Source organism: Lipophrys pholis, assembly GCF_963383615.2.
Source record: "Lipophrys pholis genome assembly, chromosome: 1".
In the NCBI taxonomy this organism is placed as follows: domain Eukaryota; kingdom Metazoa; phylum Chordata; class Actinopteri; order Blenniiformes; family Blenniidae; genus Lipophrys; species Lipophrys pholis.
Genome location: NC_137635.1, coordinates 35,003,446 through 35,024,298, shown reverse-complemented (window position 1 = coordinate 35,024,298; position 20,853 = coordinate 35,003,446). Strand labels below are relative to the sequence as shown.

The window sequence follows — 20,853 nt, the reverse complement described above, 5'->3', positions numbered from 1 at the left end:
CAAAGACAAAACAGCACGTTTATCGAGCAAAGGGAAAAAACAAGACGGGCCCTGATGTCCATGGTGGAAGATGAAACAGTGAAACATTGTAAAGCCAGACAACGTAATCTAATGTTCGAGGAACTTATGTTCAAAAAGGAGGAAATTAAAACTCTCAAAGCCTCTGTGAGCTCTCTGGAGCTCCAGATAGATAACATAAAGGAAAACATTTCTATGATTAGAAATAGAGGGAAAGTGGCTGACTCATTGCTAAGCGACAAACAAAAAGAAGATATGTTACATGAGTCAGTCAGAGAGAAACTTGTTGAAGTGCAGCAACAATCTGAATGCCTTCAGGCAGCCTTTGATAAAAGACATCAGGACGCAATACAGTGTGAGAAGAAAGCAAGAGTTGAGCTTTTCATGGCAAAACAAGAGATAAGAAAATTAATGACAGATCACATGACCGAGGTGGATGCTCTGACACAACAGCTGAACCTGGAAATGGATAAAAAGCTAAGTTTCCAAAATAAGGTGACACCATTGGAGGGTAAGATATTACAATTAGAACAAGAAATTATCAAGCAAAATGAGAAGATCAAAAACATCGAGCCTAAATGTGTGATAAACAAAAAAGCATTAGAAAAAATTATCGAGCAAGGAGTGAAGGAAAGCTCTGCTTTAAGTAATATGTTAAATCAAAAAGATACTATGATGAAGAAAGATGCTAAATTTGAACATGACAAGAAAAACCCCAAAATCATACAGAAGGAAAGTTCTGAAAAAGGCAGAAGAATAGTTGAACTCACACATCATATCGATGTGCAACAAAACACAATCAGTGCTCTTCAAAATGAAGTAAAAATACTGAAATCCAAACTCACACAGACAAAGGATGTAGAGGTTCAAACCGTCACAGATGATGACATTGAATTGCTGAGGCACAAAGCATATAAACAAAAAAAGGAAATTATCCAACTGAAAGAAACATGTTCTGAGATCGAAATTGCATTGTGTAGATTTCAAGGGGATTTACAAGCATGTGTCGATGTCAAACATGACCCAAGAGAGTTTGATCGCTTATTTCTTCAGATGAAAAGATTGTTCCTTCAAAACAAAGAGCCACCGGGAAAAAGACTGGATGACATAGAGAACTTGAGATTGGAACTTGTCAGACTAAGTGATGGACACTCTGACAAGCAGTTGGAGATGATTCGCAAACAATTCGAGACAGAAAAGAAATCTTTGAACCTGGAAATCTGTATTTTAGAACGTCGCATAGAAGAACTGACAGCGATCATGCCTCGTATTCTCAGATGTCAACAAGCAACAGCAAAAGAGCTGAAGGAGACAAAAATCTTACTTGAGAAAGCAAGAAAGAAAAGCGGAAGGAAATGGAAAGTTTAGATTTGGAAGAAGCCATTATCAATGGAATAGTTGCAGCAGAGGAAGTGGAACTACAAATCATGAGGACGGGTTCCAAAATCAAATAAGTTCAGATTTTGAATTATTTTAAAGAACTGAGTACTTACTATTTAAGAGTTCTCACCAACCTGCTAATTTTATGGGCTGCACGGTGGCGCAGTAGTTGGCGCTCTTGCCTTGTGGGTTCAAGTATGTCACGGATTTGAAGGTGGAACCCAAACGCAGACTCAGCCAGTTCCGAAAGGAAAACTCGGAAGGCACGGGGGCCCAAAGGGAAACTCGGGAACAGGGACTGACAGGTCAGGGAACACGGGAAACTAGAGACAGGGGAAACTCGGGAAACTACGGACTGGGGGGAACAAGGGAAACTAGACTGGGGGGAACACGGGAAACTATGGACTGGGGGGAACAACAGGAAACTAGACTGGGGGGAACACGGGAAACTATGGACTGGAGGGAACACGGGAAACTACGGACTGAGGGAAACAAGGGAAACTAGACTGGGGGGGGAACACTGGAAACTACAGACTGGGGGGGGGGAACAGGTCAGATGGGAACAGGTCACTGGGGAACAGGCCGAACAGGAACAGGTCAGAAAGGGTCGCAAGGATTCTTGAGGCATATGTGTGGAACTGGTGACTCGGCTGGGTCCATAATGATCGGATCGTTCTCTCACGGATTTGAAGGTGGAACCCAAACGCAGACTCAGCCAGTTCCGTAAAAAACAGGTTTATTATAACAAAGTCCAGGGAACACGAGGAGACGCAGGGGACACAAGGGGGCGAGAGGAGTGACTAGATGACAAGAGGCGAGACATGTTGACAAGACGATACGACAAGAACAACAGCGGGAGAGGGGTTTAAATACACAAGGAAGGGGTGGACACAAGTGGACCATTGGTTAATTGGAAACACAAGGTGAGACACACAGAGACCTAACAAAGTATGGCACAGGACCTTTCTGTGTAGAGTTTGCATGTTCTCTCCGTGTGTATGGGTTTTCTCCGGGTGCTCCGGTTTCCTCCCACAGTCAAAAGTGCATGCATGTGAGGTTAATTGGTGACGCTAAAATGCCCCTAGGTGTGAATGTGAATGTTATCTCTAATAACAGGCTATACAACACAAGCCTTTAATGTTGCTGTTGTTAAACCTCTGCTTAGAATACCTAACCTTGACCCAGGTGTCTTAGCAAGTTACAGGCCAATATCCAACCTTCCCTTTATTTCTAAAATTCTAGAAAAAGTGATTGCAAGTCAGTTATGTGACCATTTAAGCAAAAATTACTTATTTGAGTCTTTCCAGTTAGGTTTTAGAGCTCATCATAGCACAGAGACAGCTCTGGTGAAAGTTACTAATGATCTTCTCGTAGCCTCAGACAAAGGACTGGTCTCTGTTCAGTTCCTGTTAGATCTCAGTGCTACATTTGATACTATTGATCATAACATCCTATTACATAGGCTAGAACACATCATCGGGCTTAAAGGTACAGCACAAAATTGGTTCAGATCATATTTATCAGACAGGTTCCACTTGTTCACGATAACCCTTCAGTCAAGACTGAAGTTAAACATGGAGTTCCACAGGGTTCTGTCTTAGGTCCTATACTTTTCACTTCATGCATGCTTCCTGTAGGGAATATTATTAAAAAACACTCCATTAACTTCCATTGTCATGCAGATGACACACAAATCTATTTATCTATGAAACCAGATCATAATAACCAACTTTCTAAACTAGAAACTTGTGTTGAAGACATAAAGGCTTGGATGAGTTGTAATTTCCTGCTTCTGAACTCGGATAAAACTGAAATTATTATATTTAGCCCAAAACAGCTGAGAGAGAAATAATAGAAAGATATAATAACACAAGATGGTTTTACTTTGACTTCCAGTACCACTGTGAGGAACCTGGGAGTTATTTTTGACCAGGATTTATCTTTCAACTCCCACATTAAACAAATCTGCAGGACCGCCTTTTTCCACCTACTGAATATTTCCAAAATTAGAAACATGCTGACTCAGTGATGTTGAAAAACTAATCCATGCATTTGTTACTTTGAGAGTAGATTATTGTAACTCCCTATTATCAGGGTGTCCAAATAACTGCTTAAAAAGTCTTCAATTGATTCAAAATGCTGCAGCTAGAGTCCTGACAAGATTTAGCATCAGAAATCACATCACTCCAATACTAACCTCTCTTCATTGGCTCCCTGTTAAATCTAGAATGGAATTTAAAATCCTTCGTTTAACTTATAAAGCTCTTAACAATCAGGCTCCATCATATCTTAATGAACTGTTAGTCCCATATCTCCCCAGAAGAACACTTCATTCTCAGAGTGCTGGCTTACTGGAGGTTCCTAGGTTTTCTAAAAGTAGAATGGAGGCAGAGCTTTCAGCTCTCAGGCTTCTCTTATGTGGAACCAGATCCCAGTTTCAGTTCGGGAGGCTGAAACAGTCTCTACTTTTAAGGCTAGACTAAAGACATTTCTAATTACTAAAGCTTACAGTTAGGGCTGCTTCAACCTTGTTTGTTTGTTTGTTTGTGATTCTTTATTTCATTCAAAAGTAAAAATAAAATAAAATAAAATAAAATAAAATAAAATAAAATAAAATAAAATAAAATAAAATAATAAAAATAAAATAAAAATAAATAAAAATAAATAAAAATAAATAAAAATAAAAATAAAAATAAAAATAAAAATAAAAATAAAAATAAAAATAAAAATAAAAATAAAAATAAACAGTCTTCATAGCAAAACTTCCAGTTCACATTTTGAGTGAAAAGGAGCAGAAAATAAGTAAGGAGCTCCTGCTGACACTTTGAATAAAGAACCCTTTGCATCGAGTCCATGCCCAGTCTTCATTCATCTTCCTGAAACCGTGCATCACCCGAGAAACATCGAAATTTCTCTGACACTGGGTGTTTTTAGGGATCTTGACAGGCTCTACATGTCAACATTGAGGAGAGTTGTGAAGCCCAGCGTACTCCGCATGATCAACGACAGTCATCTCAGGGAACTTGACCTAAAATCATCCAGCCTCTACCACTCACACCAGGACGCGGACCTGGGCACCTCATTCCAACAGCAGCTGGACGCCAGCACATTAGCGCCGGAGCTGAAGGATAGAATTTCCGCTCGTGCTGAAGTGCTGGTGCAGTATCAAATGCCTCTTACTGCCTCAATGGAAATGCTCAGCAAACTGGAGCTTTTTTGGCCGAAGCTGGTGATGTCAACGATAAATAGGCCAGGAGTAAAAGACTTGCCCGATGAGTTTTTCTCTCGTTCGGTGGACACTTTGGGGGACCGGTGGAGGAACATTGCATCAGCTGTCTTCTCAAGTGATCAGGCCATCGACGCCTTTTGGCTGGAAGTTGAGGCATTTCAAGATGCTGGGGGAAACCAGTGTTTCAAAGATTTAGCACTGGGTGTCATCAGATTACTCACTCTGCCAATTTCAAATGCCCACGTTGAGAGAGTGTTGACCCTGCTGAAGGATGACACCAGCAATCGCATGGGATTATGGCTCCTTTCCAGCCTCATACAGGTCATTTGTGATGTAAATAACAAAATATATGAGGCTTACACAACTTAAAAGTGCAAATTTTTGCGTACAGTTGGCATTATTACTAATCAGGGCCTGGTACAAGCATTCCAGAGGTTCATTTTGCAATTTATGTTGCCTATGGTTGATTTACGGCGCTCTTGTTGGTTGCAATTTACAAAAACCTACTTATCTATCATTTATATGTGGTTATTTGACACAGATATGAAGCTCTGGGTGTGTTTTCTTTTGCATGTGTTGTGATTTTGCAGGTTTGCACGGGTGTCTGGCAACTTCGTAGTTTGGGCTGTTTTTTATTGGAATGAGCGGGTTCTAAGATGTGATTGGGCAGGAAACTGTCAATCTGATCACTGGTCACTGATCAACACTGCGCACAGGTCTTTTTCACCAGATATCTCAGCAGAGAGGAGCGGCGATGTGTGATTTGTAGTTGAAGAAAACAATTTGTGACTTGTGTGGAAGAACTTCCCATCGATACAGGTGCACAAATATGTTTTTCACCAGATGTACTGCAACAATTGGAGGAAAAATATCAGCATGACAGTTTTTTTAATCTGTGAATTGTAAAACAGGATTTGTGCTCCTGTAATTAAGAATTTGTGACTTTGTAAGTGTGGTGTTGTATTTGTGGAAAGAATTCTACAGATACACAACTACAACTACAAATCCACTTTTACAAGTATACAAACCATTTTCACCAATAATAGCTGTGCACTGGGGTCTGCTCCGACCCTCTGCGATCGACCGCGCAATCTGTACGCGCCGACTGCTCATGCTCCAGAGCGACTGGACGCTTGTGCGAGGAGATCCTCCATCTCCCCATCTGAACAATCACAATTTAATTTGTTCCCGTGTTACACCCCGAGGAGGGAAGGAACATAGGAACACAGGGAAACAGTTTGGATTTTTACAATTTTTATTTACTTAATTTTCTTTTAATTTGCTCGTTGGTTTTAATTTAAAAAAAAGTGTTGAGCCTGAAAAGAAAGCGGTTTAAGTAAAAACCAGAACCCGACAAAACCCCATAACCACCCCGTGTCCTAAACTAATAAAATACCAAAAGAACAGGTACCTGGTGGGCTGGCAAAACAAAACAAACAGGTGCGGTGCCGGGCCAACCCTGTACAGGGCCATAGGAGCCGGTACCAACACCCAATCTAAGAAAAGAAAACCCCAACCTACTTCTGAAGGAGAAACAAAAAGCGAAAACAGGACCACCGGTCCCACCAGGGAAAAAGGATCGAACCTAACCCCAAATACGACGAAGGCGGAAGAGCTGAGGAGGGCAGCCGCCTGGCTGCGTGTCCGAACAGGAGTGAGCGAGAGAGGGAGCCATCAGCGCTTCAGACACCGCCTATTTATAGGCGGAGAGGCGGGCTTTAAAGAAGCCTACCAAAATAATAAATATCAAAAATACAGAAATAATCCCTCAAGAAAACTAATAAGGGAATATAGAGATAAATTTACCTCACGCAAAAAATATTACTTTATATATAAAAAACTAAATAAGGAAACAATCATCTTGACCTCTCAACAGAAGTAGAATAATAATAAATAGGAAAAACCTTCCCTAATACTAACATCCCGTCTGGCCTGTCTACCCCGTCACCTGTTCCCGTCTGGCCTGTCTACCCCGTCACCTGTTCCCGTCTGGCCTGTCTACCCCGTCACCTGTTCCAGTCTGGCCTGTCTACCCTGTCACCTGTTCCCGTCTGGCCTGTCTACCCTGTTACCTGTTCCAGTCTGGCCTGTCTTCCCCGTCACCTGTTCCCGTCTGGCCTCCCGAGTCTCTTTGTTCCCATGTTCCCCCCCGGTCCCGTGTTTCACCGAGTCCTGGTTGCCTTCTGTCCCCAGTCCTTTGGTACGGGTTGCCTGGTTTTTATGAAACTCTGAGTCTGCGCTTGGGTCCTCCACACACCATCTGCAATCCATGACATACATTTGCTGACATCTGTAGCAGAGGCTGTGGTAATAAAATAAGCATTTTTGTTTTACATAAAACTAAGCTCAAATGTTTTTAGCAACACTTGTCAAAATAAGCTGATTCAGCCCCCTGTAAAACCATCTGCATGTCCACGAGATGCACCTTGAAAAAGAAGAAAATACAAGTGTTAGTCCAAAATATTGCACTGAGAAAGGCTTTCTTTGTAATTTGGCTTGTCTGATTGTGTAATGGGAGAAATTTAATTGGATGCTTGGCTGTAACAGAGCTCTTCCTTCGGAATGGGATGCTTGGTTGGAGTTGGTGCTTCATCTCTCCCACAATCAGTTAGGATCCCACATTTGGCAGATCCATTCACCCAAACGCCAATATAAAGTTGGCCTTTGTCGCAGTAGTGCAATTTTCCATTCCCGTTCCTCTCGTTGTCTTGCCAGGAACCTTCATACCAGTTTCCATTTGCTGTAATGGAAGTATAGATTATTCCACAGTCAATCAAACTCACGAGAGAATCCATCCATCCATCCATTTTCTTCCGCTTATCCGTTTCCGGGTCGCGGGTCACATCGCACCGATTAGGAACCTTCCTGCAGGTGATGAGCCCATGGGAAACGAGAGAATCCATTCAATGTAAAGTGTTTTTTTTCTTACCGTATTGCATGATTCCCACTCCATGTTTTTTGGCATTCAGCCACTCTCCCTCATAGACGTCTCCATTTTCATAGTACATCCGTCCCCAGCCACTTTGTTGGCCCTCACTCCAGTTTCCCTCATAAACTGCAGATGTTTGGTAAAAGTATGTGCCATACCCCTGAGAAGAAGGAAACTCTGTCACAATGAAACTGCATGTAGTACAGGATGCTTTTTAAACATGTCAGATACATACATGCTTCTTATCATTTTCCCATTGGCCACAGTACGTCCTAGCATACGCCTTTGACCCGGGGACCAACACGCTATAGGTACCCCATCCATGACGCTTCCCAAATTTCCACTCTCCATCATACATGGCTTCAGGCTTCTTCCAAACCTGAATTCCTTTGCCTTAAAAACAAACGAGCAACAATTCCAGTTATAGAGATATGTTACGATTCACAACCCTCACAGGAGTTTAGATGATGCCTAACAGGCTCTCACCATGCTTCTGGTTGCTTTGCCACTCTCCAGTGTATTTATTCCCATTGGGGGCGAAGACTGTATGACGCAGTCCACATTTCTGAGTCTTGATATCCGACAATACTGAAGCTGGTGTTTTTTTCCTCGGTTTTAAAAATGGCATAATGATCAATGAAATTAAAAATGTTATGTATTAGAACTGGGTGATATATAAAAATATATGTTGTATCAAGATTTCCCTCAAATTCAATATCGTTTATATCGATGTAGCGTTTTGTGTTCAAAAAGTAGTTTTAAGAGTTAATAAGTGTCTGTTTGCCTAACTGCTTGTCACTTGCTCTCACAGACAATGATGTCTCAAGTTAGATGAAAGACACAAATAATAGTGAAGATCAAAGTGACACAACGTAACACAATGGCTCCGCCCCACCTGGCCGCACACAGGTATAATTTCAAGTTAGATCAAAGCGATCAGAAGATCAAAGTGATGTCACATGGCCCTGTCTCTTCCTGCTCATTTGTTTTCCCCTACATGACATCAGTGGTCACATGATTTATGTTCATGCCCGCATACTGGGAGACGAATGCTGCCGTTCAACAGGTTTCAGTGTTTGACAATAGTATCATATTTGCCACATTGGGCTAAGAAAAAGATAGAGATTTTCCACGGTAACGGTTGGTATGGTCCTCTCGCAACATCCACACCCCGATGTAAACAAAACAACTTTTATCGAGCCTTAAATCCATAGCGACAATAAAATGTGACACAACGTACCTCCCAAAATGACTACAGCATTCTTGAAGCCAAATATGTTCGATTTTTCCATCTCATTCTACTTAACTCTGTCTCGGAGTACATCAGCCAGATGGACCAAACTAATGACTGACTCCTGAACGTCATTGGACACACACACACACACACACACACACACACACACACACACACACACACACACACACACACACACACACACACACACACACACACACACACACACACACACACACACACACACACACACACACACTCATTGTCTTTCTTTGTTTCATTCCTCCCTTTTTTTTGAGTGGTGGGTATGGTCTGGAGTAACTGGAACCAGCAGATGGGGGTAGTGGAATTCACGAATGCCAAGTGCAGAATAGGGAGAAGATGAAGGGAAACACTCATCAGGGACAAAAAAGTTGCTGATGAGAGAGCGAGGGCAACGGTAATGGGGGCGTCAAGAGCGATGAGTAACAATGTTGATGGATAGAACCAACAGATGGAGGTAGTGCAACTTTATGGATGCAAACTGCCGTTAAACCCAAAAGAAGAAGAAGACAGGCTTTCAAACTGCTTGCAGACCCAACCTGATGGTCAGCAACCAGAGGTACTGTTTCAGTTCTGATAGAGGGAACCTCTGGAAACCATCTGAAAATTCACTTTCAAATCATCAACTCCGTATTTCCCTTCAGGATGGGAGACAGGCCACAACCTCCCAAGATGGGACTCTTTGATGGAGGAGGAGGAGGAGGAGGAGGAGGTGGTGGTGGTGGTGGTTATAAAGGACAGGGTGGAGGATATATTGAGGAGGCAGTAATAGAGGGGGAGGGTATTAACATCCTGACAACACAAATAAACATGTCTGTCATACGAAATGTGGGCATCTTCTTCAGTTCAATCACGGTGATAAATTTTCCTTCTTGTAGAAATTGTTTGTGAATTGTGACGATAGGACACCTGTGAGAGAAATAATCCTGAGCAGCTGATATCTCTGTGAGGGCTTCTGCATGTATAGTCTTCATCCTGGTATTGAATACGTAAAACTGATGTTGGCAGACATCGTAACACTGTTTTCTTAAGAGTTTGTTTGCTATGCCTGCATGCATGTGGCATTTTATTATTTTTGCGGTTTATTCACAGTATGTTGAAAACTGATAATCATTCCTTCTCTGTGAGCCAGCTTGGATAGCACAAGATGATGGATGAATGTTTACAGGAATACTCAACATTCTTAATTATGGAGCAGTAATCTACTATTTTCTTTCATTTACTTTATTGTCACAGCAAAAAGGCAAGTTGCCAGTGCAATAAATGACCATCTCAGATCTATATGACATATTAACTCAAAGTTGATGGGGGTGAAAAAAATTAACAATGCGCAATTTTTCACATTCAACAAATCTGTAAACAGCCTATGTAGCAATTCTGTATGTTTAGCCATCAACAGCTTTACAGCATAAATACAACAATTATATCTCTTTCATTTGCTTCACAAGTTATTTTGAAGAGGCATTATTTATGCACATTACACAGAAATTAGTAAGTCTGGAATTGTTTGTCACTGAATCAAATGACTGGGGGCGGCAGTCAAAAAGCTTCAGATGTGGACCACAGGAGGAGGTTGAGTATCTCTGCTCCAGATTGTCCTCAGTCCCTCAGGCCCAAAAACAAAACTGCAGTCTGAATAGTAAAGACAAGGGTTCTAGGGAAAAGAATAAAAAAAAAAGAAGTAAAAAAAAAAAAAGAACTGAAGAAAACTAGTCCAGTGATTCCCTGCTGCCTCCTAGTGCACAGAAGTAGCGAGGAACATTCAAATACACTAAAAACAGACACACGCCCTTAAAAACACCAACTATTGCACATGTGAAGCTTGTGGAGGAAGCCACACGAAGTCTGTCTAACGCGTGCATTTGGAAGTTGGCGCTTCTGGTATGTCAGTTTGGACCTGAAGCAACGTCTTAAGTCTGCGTGAAATCATTTGACAGTGACACCAGAAAAAGTTATACAGTGTAGTGCAAGGTGATGAAACAATAGTGAAATGTGAACATCTAAAATCTAGTAGTGGGTTGTAGCACATATATCTTATTACAAACATGCAAATGCTATACACACATATTATCAGTGATGTCAAGTCTGTTTGCGTTCTTTGAATCGCTTAGTGAATGAGACCAAAAAAAGAAAAAGCCAACTACCAATCAGTCCTATTAGATGTAATGATCAGAGTCCGTACAGTGCTTATCTGGATTGCTTGTTTCAGCATTTTGGGTCATAATCTCTGTAACTACAACAATTGAATTCCATCTGCTAACTGGACTGGAGCAGCAAAATAATCCTGTGGACATGCTGGATGGTGGGACGTCGAATGTATCTGAAGTTCTCCACTTGTATCTATGAGAACTGATAGAAGGGCTGTTCGTCCGGTCTGAAGCCGTACGCAGTTACAGGCCGTCCAGGTGATGAAGTGGTCTGATCGAAGACATCACTGACCTCGCTGCAAAGCAAAGACGGGCATATTGACGGAAAAGTGTTTGGAACGTACAGGTTGTGGGGACTGAAGTGATTGGGAGCGTTGAAGGAAAGCAGCTAACTCACCCTGAATGGTGCAAGTCTCCATTCTGAGCCTGCAGATCACTGAAGAAGTCCGGACTCACCGAACCGTCTCCCGGAGTTATTCCGTCTTCAAAACAAATGTATGTCAAAATGAATGCGGATTAATCCATCATCGTGATTAGTATGATTAAAAATTGTAATCGTTTGACAGCACTAATGTTAAAGCACGTGATAAATCAGTCTGTTCAAGTTGAAATTGGTAAAAAGTTTACATAATAACCGAATGACTAGCGCTGCCAAGTGGATGAAGCCCTCTGAGCTATTGAGACACTTTCTTTCTGTTTGTCTATCTGTCTGTCTGTCTGTCTGTCTGTCTGTCTGTAAATGACAAGCTTCAGTTTCTATTTGAAGAAAGTAGCATCTCGTGTCGTACTTTAGTTACCGCTGCTGTTTCAAAGTCGACTGAAGAACAAGCTGGTCATGCAATGTATTCAGCAGTTACTTAATGCTCTTCTGTTCATGCAGTAAAACTTCGTCAAACACCAGTTCTGTATATACTGTTTCATATTTATGCCTCATATGTATATATAATTTCATGCAGTCAAAAATTAAACATCACAGTATTGCGTTTATTTCTGCTCATCTCGATTTGCGGGCCACTTTTGGTGATGTGCTTCTCAAACTCAAGTCTCAGCTGCTCAAGTAGAATTTAAGCATAATCACTGAAGTAATTTTAAATTTAAACATTTGACATCTTGCAAGTTGATCTGCAATTTTCTTCAGCTGTGAAGCATCCACCCTCCCCCCCAACCATCACGAACGTTGACGTTCTGGATTTTGTTTCACAAGTCTTTGCAGTTGGCGACCGTGAGGTTAAAATGGTCTGTGGCGCTCGTTTACATTACTCTGAATGCCTCTGGGTTTCGTACCTGCGCTGTAGAACAGATCGGTCCTGTCGTTGTCATTGTCGTTGTCGTAGAGGTACGGCTCAGACTCGTCACCTTGGCGGCTCTCGACCATTTCCAACCACTGATTGTTGTGGAACCGAAACTTCTCGGACTGAATCTTCTTTCCCCACTCCTCGTCGTACTCCTGGGAGAAGAAAGAAAATGGGAAATGGAAAGAAATGAGTCTGGAAGCAGACAAGACGAGGTGAAAGTGCTTTATGATTTGCGGTCAACTTACTGCTATGATATCGAGGGTGTTGTCGCACACTTTCCTAATCTCTACATTCTTGTCATGCATCAGATCTATCAGATAGGCCGGAGCCTCTGAAGGAAGAGTTCAGGTCAAACCTTTGACATTGGTGCAAAAGCTGCTTCATCTTAACCCATTAAAAGCCTGTCGAGACATTAGGACACAGTCAAATATCATTTGGCTGCTAAGGAGTACATTAACATTAAATATTTATCAACATTGGCTGTTTGTATGTTAAAAATGGGTTTTGTCATCATTGCTTTTTCATGTACTATTGAAGTGACTTTGCCCTAACAGAATGAACTGTGGGAAGGATACGGGTGTCTTTGATGATTACGTCTCGTGTTGCTTGGTGAAACACCATCTGATAGAAGACGTAGACAATCTGACACACAAACTCATCGTCCTCCTGCTGGGCTACATTCAACAGATGCAGAGAGAGAGGGAGAGAGTGAATGAGTTATAATTCAAAAGAGAAACCAAATACCATGTAATCACAACACTGAATTACATTTATTAGATACATCTGTTGTCCCGTGTGATCCAATACAACACAGCTGATCTAAGATCTGTCTTTCAAATGGAATATTGTTCAAGCAAGAAGCTTGAATTTCAGTATATGTTCAGTTTTAGGTGGAGTCCGGTGTTTTACTTTTGACTTTTTCTTGCTGTGATGTCAGAGATTATATTATATTGTTGACAGTAAAGACTGAATGTGACTGCAAAACTCAACTGAGCTCGTAATATTCAGAAAGATTTCTGTTGTTTGATCTCACATGTGAAGACGGCAACAAAAGAAAGTCAATGTTCTTTCGTGACAAAGGGTTTGTGATTTTTGCCAGCAAATTTTTTTTAATGGGTTATGTCTTTGGGTTGATTATCTTTGACCTCAATAACATAATTTTTTGAAGAAACTGAACACAGCTCTATTGGCAGTGCCTATGAATGAATTAAAAAAGGCGTCAGTCTTCATGTTCTGGATTTGCTGTATTATTGGAGATAAAGAGGTGCTGCTCCTTCTCAGGATCAGTTTAAAGAACCTCTAACAATATTACTACTTTGAACAGTTTGGCCATAAACTGCAAAATATCATTAAATAGTCCTCAAATGGGGAATAAACATTTCTCTTTTGTGAATTGATCCAGTAAATTTGTATGTTCCGGTTGGTGGAGAGCTCAATTTTTTCTCAGGTTGTACACATGGTAACCTATTTGAATCCCACAGTATTAAAGAACATTGTCATAGGTAGAACATTCAACCTTCAAACGAACATATTGAAAATAAAATGATGTCGCTCTAATGCAAAAAGAGAACATCAGACAATTTCTAGCAGCATTGTTGTGTTGAATACCAACATATTGTGGAGGAATACCTACAGCTTGTGAAGAAAACTACAGATGTGTTACCATTCAGAAGCTCAATGAGAGCGGGGATGATCCCCGATTTCGCCAACATGGCAGCACAGGCATCGTCCATGGAAACCGTTCCAATCATTATCACCACTTCAAGGATGAGATCGTCCTCTGCCGACCCTGAAACACGCACGAGATCGAGGTGATAGTGGTGGGAAAAGCACAATCGGAATCGAAATGGATCGTCAAGCTGAAACAGGTAAAAGGATCGGCTTAATAAGTGCTTGACTGTCCAGCAGCTAAAGAACAAGAGTGATTGAAGGCTGCTCGAGTGACAACACACAATTTGGTGGAACAACTAAAAACAAATACTAAAATGAATACACTCGCTTTATGTGATACCTGGTTTGAGTCTGTCTTTCAGGTAAGGCACCAGGTTATACTCCTTCAGCACCAGCTCCCAGTCCAGGTCAGGAATAGTGAGGTTGGCCAGCGTTCCCAAGCACTCTAAAACCCACTCCTCTTCTTCCTCCGCTCGGATCTCAGCTGCCAGGTCTCCAACGTAGTCCTGACAAGAGATTGATGAGAGATTACACAGAACAAAAACATGAATGCCTGTAACACAAATAGAACGGCTGATATTTATTGGAAATGCTGATAGGAGCTAACTCAAACCCAAAATAGTCGTACTCACTATGAACAGTGGTTTGGTTGGCCCGTCGTGTTGCGAGATATTTCTGATCATCTTCATGAGAAGGCAGTGTTTCATCTTCAGGGCTCTCTTCATGAGCATCTTCAGTCCATTTCCTCCAGACACACAGAAGTGAACACCCATCTCTCTTATACAAAATCAGACAGATTGCCGATTTGACCATTTGACTTGCGCAGAAACTGAAATACCTTCACACACGAGCTGTGCGTTCCTCTTGTTTGCGGCCAGGTTGATGCAGACAGAGATGAGCTCGGCTTCGATTTCGTCCTCGCCGTGCGCGAACAACATCTGCATGAGCTGCACAGAAAAGCACTCAGCTCAGACATTACAACTACGAGCCGGTGTGGATGTTTTTTCCGTCTGAGGGATCTTACGGTACCTGAGGTATGCAGTCAGTGTAAACAAACATGCCCTTGAAGCGGTCATCGATGCTGATGTGATACAGGATCCGCATGGCCACCTGCCGGTTGCTCTCATCACCTGCGGGTCAACAAGGACACATTAGTCAAGTGACAGATGGATAGATTTATGTAGAAACAGATATAGAGACAAACAGACAGCAAGATGAAGCAACAGAGACATACATAGATGGATGAAGATATAAAGCGACACACAGACAGAGAGACAACGATACACATAATTATAATATACAGACAGGGGGATAGTGATTAGTTCATTAAGTCATTAAAATATTAAGGACCCATCCGCTGTACATTCTTTTTTCTTAGTTATAAATGTAAGAGAAGTATGGTTCAATACGCCATGTTACCTAACAGAGCTGTCAGTTTAGGCAAGAGTCCAACTTCCACCATCTTGGCTCTCAGTCCAGAATCGAAGGAGAGGTTGAGCAGCAGACGCAGCGTCAGGTTCAGCAAGTCTTCGTGTTCACAGGGAATCAGACGAGCCAGTCGCTCCACAGTATCCACCTCAGCCTGCAAGTCGCAGCAGAAAAAAGTGTTCTTAATGTAGTTTCTGGTGCCGTTTAACGTCAATGATGGCTGCTATGGGTTACTCATCAGTGACAGTACTGTCACCACCAATAATGAAGATCTCTTGTCAGAGCAGTGTATTTGTCAGTATTTGCATAGGAAGCCCCACCTTATAGGACTCAGGAGACCCACATAAGTAAACTGCATGACAATCTTATATCTGTCTTAACACCTCCGATGAGGTGATTTTCCCAGCAGCTCACTGCTGAATGAAATACTGGATTAAAATTGGGTCGACTCCTTAAAGAATAAAGTCAGGTCGCTGATGCTCACCATGTCGTTCTTGTTCTCCAGGAAGATGGACAGCTTTTTGAGGAATGACACCACCAGGACCAGCAGCTCCTCGTCGTCCCGTTCCAGAACTTTGACCAGAAGGCTAACAATGTTTTTATTTCTCATTTTCAGCTCGGTCCTCGTGTCTTCAGCCAGGTTCAGCAGGAGGTACAAAGACACTGCGAAACACAAGACAAAGAGGAGGATGGGAAAATAAGACTCGGTGTAGCAAAAACATTAGAACAAACGTGATGTCTTTGTATTGACAATGAGTGGCTGTGAAGGAATGCTGGAATATATAGAAGTCCAAGCACGAATGGTAAAATCTTAAAATATATTATATATATATATATATATATATATATATTATATTATATATTTTGATAGTTTATACGCCGATCCGTATGGGACTTGAAATTACGTCATCTGAGCGTTCTCCTGATCATTATGCACTTGTTATATACTTGTGTTATCGAACTCATATTGCTGGTGTAACTGTATGATATAGCAGTACGTTTGGATCGAGATGGAATGGGAGCTATTAAATTCTATCCTAACGACATGGAAGAAAGAAATTGCATCTAAAATGACAAAAACTGCTTTTTTGGCATTTGGCATTAAAAAAATGTTAAAACGTTTTTGGCATTGAAATGTCCGCCATTTCAAAACAAACAAATATACGAATATATCTTTTGGATGGTAACAATGACAATGCCCTCATATTATGACCTTGCCAAATTAGAAAAAAAAGTTATCAGACCATTTTTGAGATATCACAATAAAGGTGAATTGCTAAGGACATACACAAACTACAAACACAAACTCGTCCTACCTCTCAGCAGCTGCTCCTGCTTGGCCAGAAGACTGTGGTATTTCCTCTGAGCTTTGTCCTGGTCTCTTCTCAGAGAACCGTTCTCAGGTGCAGACTCATGTACACAAATCATTAAGGAAGGTTTACATTCACACTAAATAAATCAGCTAAATAAGAACAGGTAGAGATGGTGCAAGCAAAAGGATATAAGCTTTGTTTTTCTTGCGTAGCTCCTCGCGCCATACGTCGTGCCTTTTGAGCTCGTGTTCTACAACGCTCATACACAAGGCGCCGATTTTGTAGTGACTCACCACTCCGTGAAACTGGGAGAAACTGCAAGAGGTGGAAGCACAATGGGTAAACCAGACAGAACAGAGGAAGGAAACTGGGTGTGTTAAGGAGTGTGGGTGTGTTACCTGGAGAAGCAGAAGAAGATGTAAATGATAATAGTCGCGAGCTCTATACTTTGTTTCCAGTCCTCCCTCAGGACTCTGGCCAGAGCACCGAGAGCTGCCTCTATATACATGAAGACAAAGGCCGGATTTATGTATTTGCACCAAAATAGATGTTTAGTTTGAATATGTAGCATTTAAGAAAAGAAAAAAAGGAAACAACAAGCAAATGTGAATGGATACCGTGAGGGGATGTTTACGACTGTGTCAGTTAAAAAAACATGATCGATGCGTTTATCTTAAGTGGAAGTATGCTAAAACTGGAATGAATAGTAGGTGCTTCACAACTCCTCTGCTTGAGTGAGCACAAACAAACAACTGGCCGAATTAGTGCAGTTCTGATGTCTTTAATCTGGCTTCCTGTTTCAAAATACTACAAAGAACTGAACATATTCAGCTCAAAACACTTGTCTCAATTTACTTTTGCACAAGGTGTAATTGTGTTGATTCAAGTCAAACATTTTTGTCTGTCTTGTTGCTTAAGTATGCTTAAGACACACACGCATCACGAAGGCCACTGAATCCTTGAGTAAAAATATGAACTATGCCGTTAACCACCTGTGTTAACTGTTCAGGGCAATCGTTACCGTTGTGCAGGAGATCCTCCAGGTTATCAGGGTTGCGAGCGAGTTGCAGAATGAGAGCAGAGCCTCTGATCTTCTCTGGGATGCCTTCATAGAGGAGCTCGACATATTCATCAACTCTGGTTATACTGGCCTCTTCGTTCAGCTACACAGACAGCATGCGGGAAAATACATCGTCAGTTGTGAAGAGTAAACCATGTGTAACAGAAAAGGAGGTCGCAAATCTAAAGCTTCTCAATTTCTGTTCTTTTGGATGTCATCCAGTGTGAGGAGAAATTAAATACAAGAAAATCCATGGCAGGAACAAAATGTATCAGACAGTTTATCTGGCTTTAATTGGCAGAGAAGTTCACCCAGAAAGGTAAATGAGAGAGAAAAAATAAATAGATCAAAATCTTCTTTCTCTTATAGCTGCTCTCCTCCATCGCACACTATCCCCTGCCTCGTGTACCGTTCCAGTCCTCTCCACATCCTCCTTCACTATAATCTTATATTAGCTCCATCTCCAGCATCTTTTGTCCAATGTATCCACTATGTCTCCTCAACACCCGTCCAAACCATCTCAATCTGACCTGTTAATCTTTAAGAAATATGAATTTTACCTCTGAAAAATATTAAACATATTGAATTGTTACCTCCATTCCTTCAAATGGAGTCAGCTCTCTGGGCTTCACAGTTCTTTTCTCTTTCTTTTCCACTGCTGAAAATACAAACAAACACAGTAATTTAGTTAAAACATGTTCTGATTAAAAAAAAAAGAAAAAAGATTGCATGTACTGTACCACTTTTAATAAGAATACAAGAAAAATATGTAAAGGTGCAAAAAGAGATAAATGTACTGCCAAATTTATGTTTGAATCTAAATTCCTTAATAAGGATGGTGAAAGCAATTTTGTACCTTTGCCTTCAACAGGAGAGGATTTCCTAGTCTGAAGGTAATAGAGAAGCTGCTCCACCTGGGTCAAACGTGACGAAGGAATAAGCTTACACTCCTCCAACACTTTCTTGGCCAAAGCTCCCACATCTGTACTGGGGGAAAGGCTTTTCACACGAATACTGCAGGTAGGACAAAAAGGAGAAAAGGAATTAAAGATGGATGATTCTTCACGTCACACCTTCATTTAAGACTACCGTCTTCTACGACGAACATGTAGACACTGCACGTCACACTGGGGGCACTTTAAATAAAATCTGTTTATGCTTTTATAAGTAACATAGTATTAACAGTTAAGGACAATAGACTGAGTCTAAAATGTGTGTTTCATCTCAGTGAAGAAGATCATTTCTATTGTCTATTGGTTAAGAGAGTGTTTGGTTTGTCAATTGGACCTGTGAAAACACCTACATTTTTTGTCCCTCCTTGCGTTCACCCAGCATTTGACCTCCACCCTCTCCCAGAATGGACGCCTCCACTTCATAGTGGACCACCAGGGCCTTCTCTGTGGGATGGACATCCAAGCTGTTTGCCGTCACTCTCCTTTAGGGAATAATGTTAACAAACAGACAGGAAAACAAGTCAAACATTTAATATTTGCTTGCTGACTTAAAACCTTGACTTTACAAACATGCAAACCTTATGTTGCAGATCAGCCAGGCAAATGACTGCTTTACTGTCATACATTCAAAATCCAGAATAGTTCAGTTATTTTTGAGGAATAACAGTAACTGTGTAGAGGAAGACACGCCCAGATACCATTACAATTATTACATCGACCAGTAGGCAAACAAGAAATGTTACAATGTCATCCAGGGTTTATTATTCCCAATGATCGGCTCAGCTAGCAATGTAAATCACCACACAGTGAGCAGATTATTAGTTTGCTATGCTGTTTATCTATCACCCTGTCACAGCTAGCTAGTGCTGCTATTACCAATACGTCCCAGCCCCCCGTCAGTAGAGGAACATCATGCCAGCGCCCGTTTAAAAAACGGATGTTTTAAAGGCTTTGTGATTATTTGTGGAAATACAAGTCAGATTGACAACATATTAGATTTTTGCTTATTGTAATGACCTTATCAGAGATTCGGCACTGTTAATATATATGGTTGAGTTTTAATTTCTTATTTGCGTGACCTCTGTCGCCTTGTAAACGGGTGGGCTGCTGGGAGAGAAGTGAGTCTGGACGCAGGCGTGTCTGTTGTGAAATACCAAATTTTATTAAAGTATGGACATTGTTTGTTGATTATATGCATGCCGTACGGACCGGGTGGCAATCCAAGCTCAAGAAAGTGTTTCACTCATCTTAAAGGCCATGCCTACATCTCAAGAGAGCCCGGAAAACCTCAAATTGACAAGCTTTTGAGTGGACTTTCGTGTGTGTCGGTGAAGTGGAATCACGGGCTAACTAGCTAACGAGCGATAATTTCTTGTTACAGTGTCACGCTAAGCGGCCACAGGTGCATCGTATGAAGCTGCATGGACAGTATATATGCATATATCACTCAAATTAAAAAGTGTGTTTTGCCTGGTGACAATGTCGCTTGTTATCCTCAATAAATGCTGAACTCAATCTACATCACAGTCATAGCATCGTAATGTCTCACCGTTTGAGGTAGCGCGGGTCATCCTGCATCTTCCCCAATTTGAAGGTTCCCGGTTTTAAAGACACGAGTAAACGCGATCAAATTTTATAAATCTGCCAAATATCGGGAAAGTAATTCCGTTTGCTGACCCACAGCAGCCTGACCAGCACAGCCAAGACGAAACAAACTTCAAATATGGCGGAGGAGTTAGCCACCGGAAGTTGTTTAGCTCCACATCCGGTTTAAAGTGCGAAAGTGTGAAAAAGGCCTATTGTTTCACACAAATTTTGATTTTATTATTTCATGCTTCCTTTACAGATTTCGCCACAGCAAGTCATTGCAAGTTGCACCCTAGACTTCATTCATTTTTAGACCGGATGCCTTTCCTGCTGCAACAAGGACTTTGGCCTTGGTGCTCCACATTCAGTATCAATGTTCATTTGGAATCTTTTTATTTTCCATCATTAGCACTTACTATATTATACAATGTCAAACCACTGGGTTAAGTATTTTTGTCCCGATCTGTTGTAACTTAATGACCTACCTATAGATGCAGTTTGAGAAGAGTAATAAAGTTCATGACAAACTTAAAATGTCAAATAAATCAAATCACCTGATTCTATTTA

General features: G+C 41.3%; 2 protein-coding genes across 2 annotated transcripts; both read right to left on the bottom strand.

Moving 5' to 3' along the window:
- Window positions 1-7,149: 7,149 nt before the first annotated feature.
- On the bottom strand, window positions 7,150-8,184 carry LOC308110712 (MORN repeat-containing protein 3-like; the record flags this gene model as incomplete). The annotated part of the gene is made up of 4 exons (XM_080465202.1): window positions 7,150-7,367; window positions 7,557-7,716; window positions 7,792-7,949; window positions 8,043-8,184. 4 exons carry the CDS (start codon window positions 8,182-8,184, stop codon window positions 7,150-7,152), a joined length of 678 nt encoding a protein of 225 aa, XP_080321328.1.
- A 1,864-nt stretch (window positions 8,185-10,048) lies between these two features.
- Window positions 10,049-20,424, bottom strand: LOC308116771 (kinesin-associated protein 3-like). Its single transcript, XM_080475154.1, has 20 exons — window positions 20,249-20,424; window positions 19,050-19,181; window positions 18,603-18,760; window positions 18,340-18,404; window positions 17,708-17,849; window positions 17,085-17,184; window positions 16,877-17,001; window positions 16,690-16,788; window positions 15,858-16,036; window positions 15,365-15,527; window positions 14,975-15,075; window positions 14,784-14,892; window positions 14,578-14,690; window positions 14,286-14,451; window positions 13,938-14,063; window positions 12,850-12,948; window positions 12,520-12,605; window positions 12,264-12,426; window positions 11,377-11,461; window positions 10,049-11,275 (listed from the first exon to the last, which is right to left on the bottom strand). Exons 1-20 carry the CDS (start codon window positions 20,275-20,277, stop codon window positions 11,173-11,175), a joined length of 2,343 nt encoding a protein of 780 aa, XP_080331280.1. The 5' UTR covers window positions 20,278-20,424; the 3' UTR covers window positions 10,049-11,172.
- Between the last annotated feature and the right edge of the window lie 429 nt (window positions 20,425-20,853).

Excerpts from the sequence above, each read along its gene's own strand:
- LOC308116771 (XM_080475154.1), bottom strand. The coding sequence starts at position 20,277 with ATGCAGGATGACCCGCGCTACCTCAAACG. Across the intron at positions 14,064-14,285 it reads GAAAGACAGACTCAAACCAG|GGTCGGCAGAGGACGATCTC; the intron begins GTATCACATAAA and ends TGCGTGTTTCAG. Across the intron at positions 12,949-13,937 it reads TCTCATTGAGCTTCTGAATG|CCCAGCAGGAGGACGATGAG; the intron begins GTAACACATCTG and ends TGTTGAATGTAG.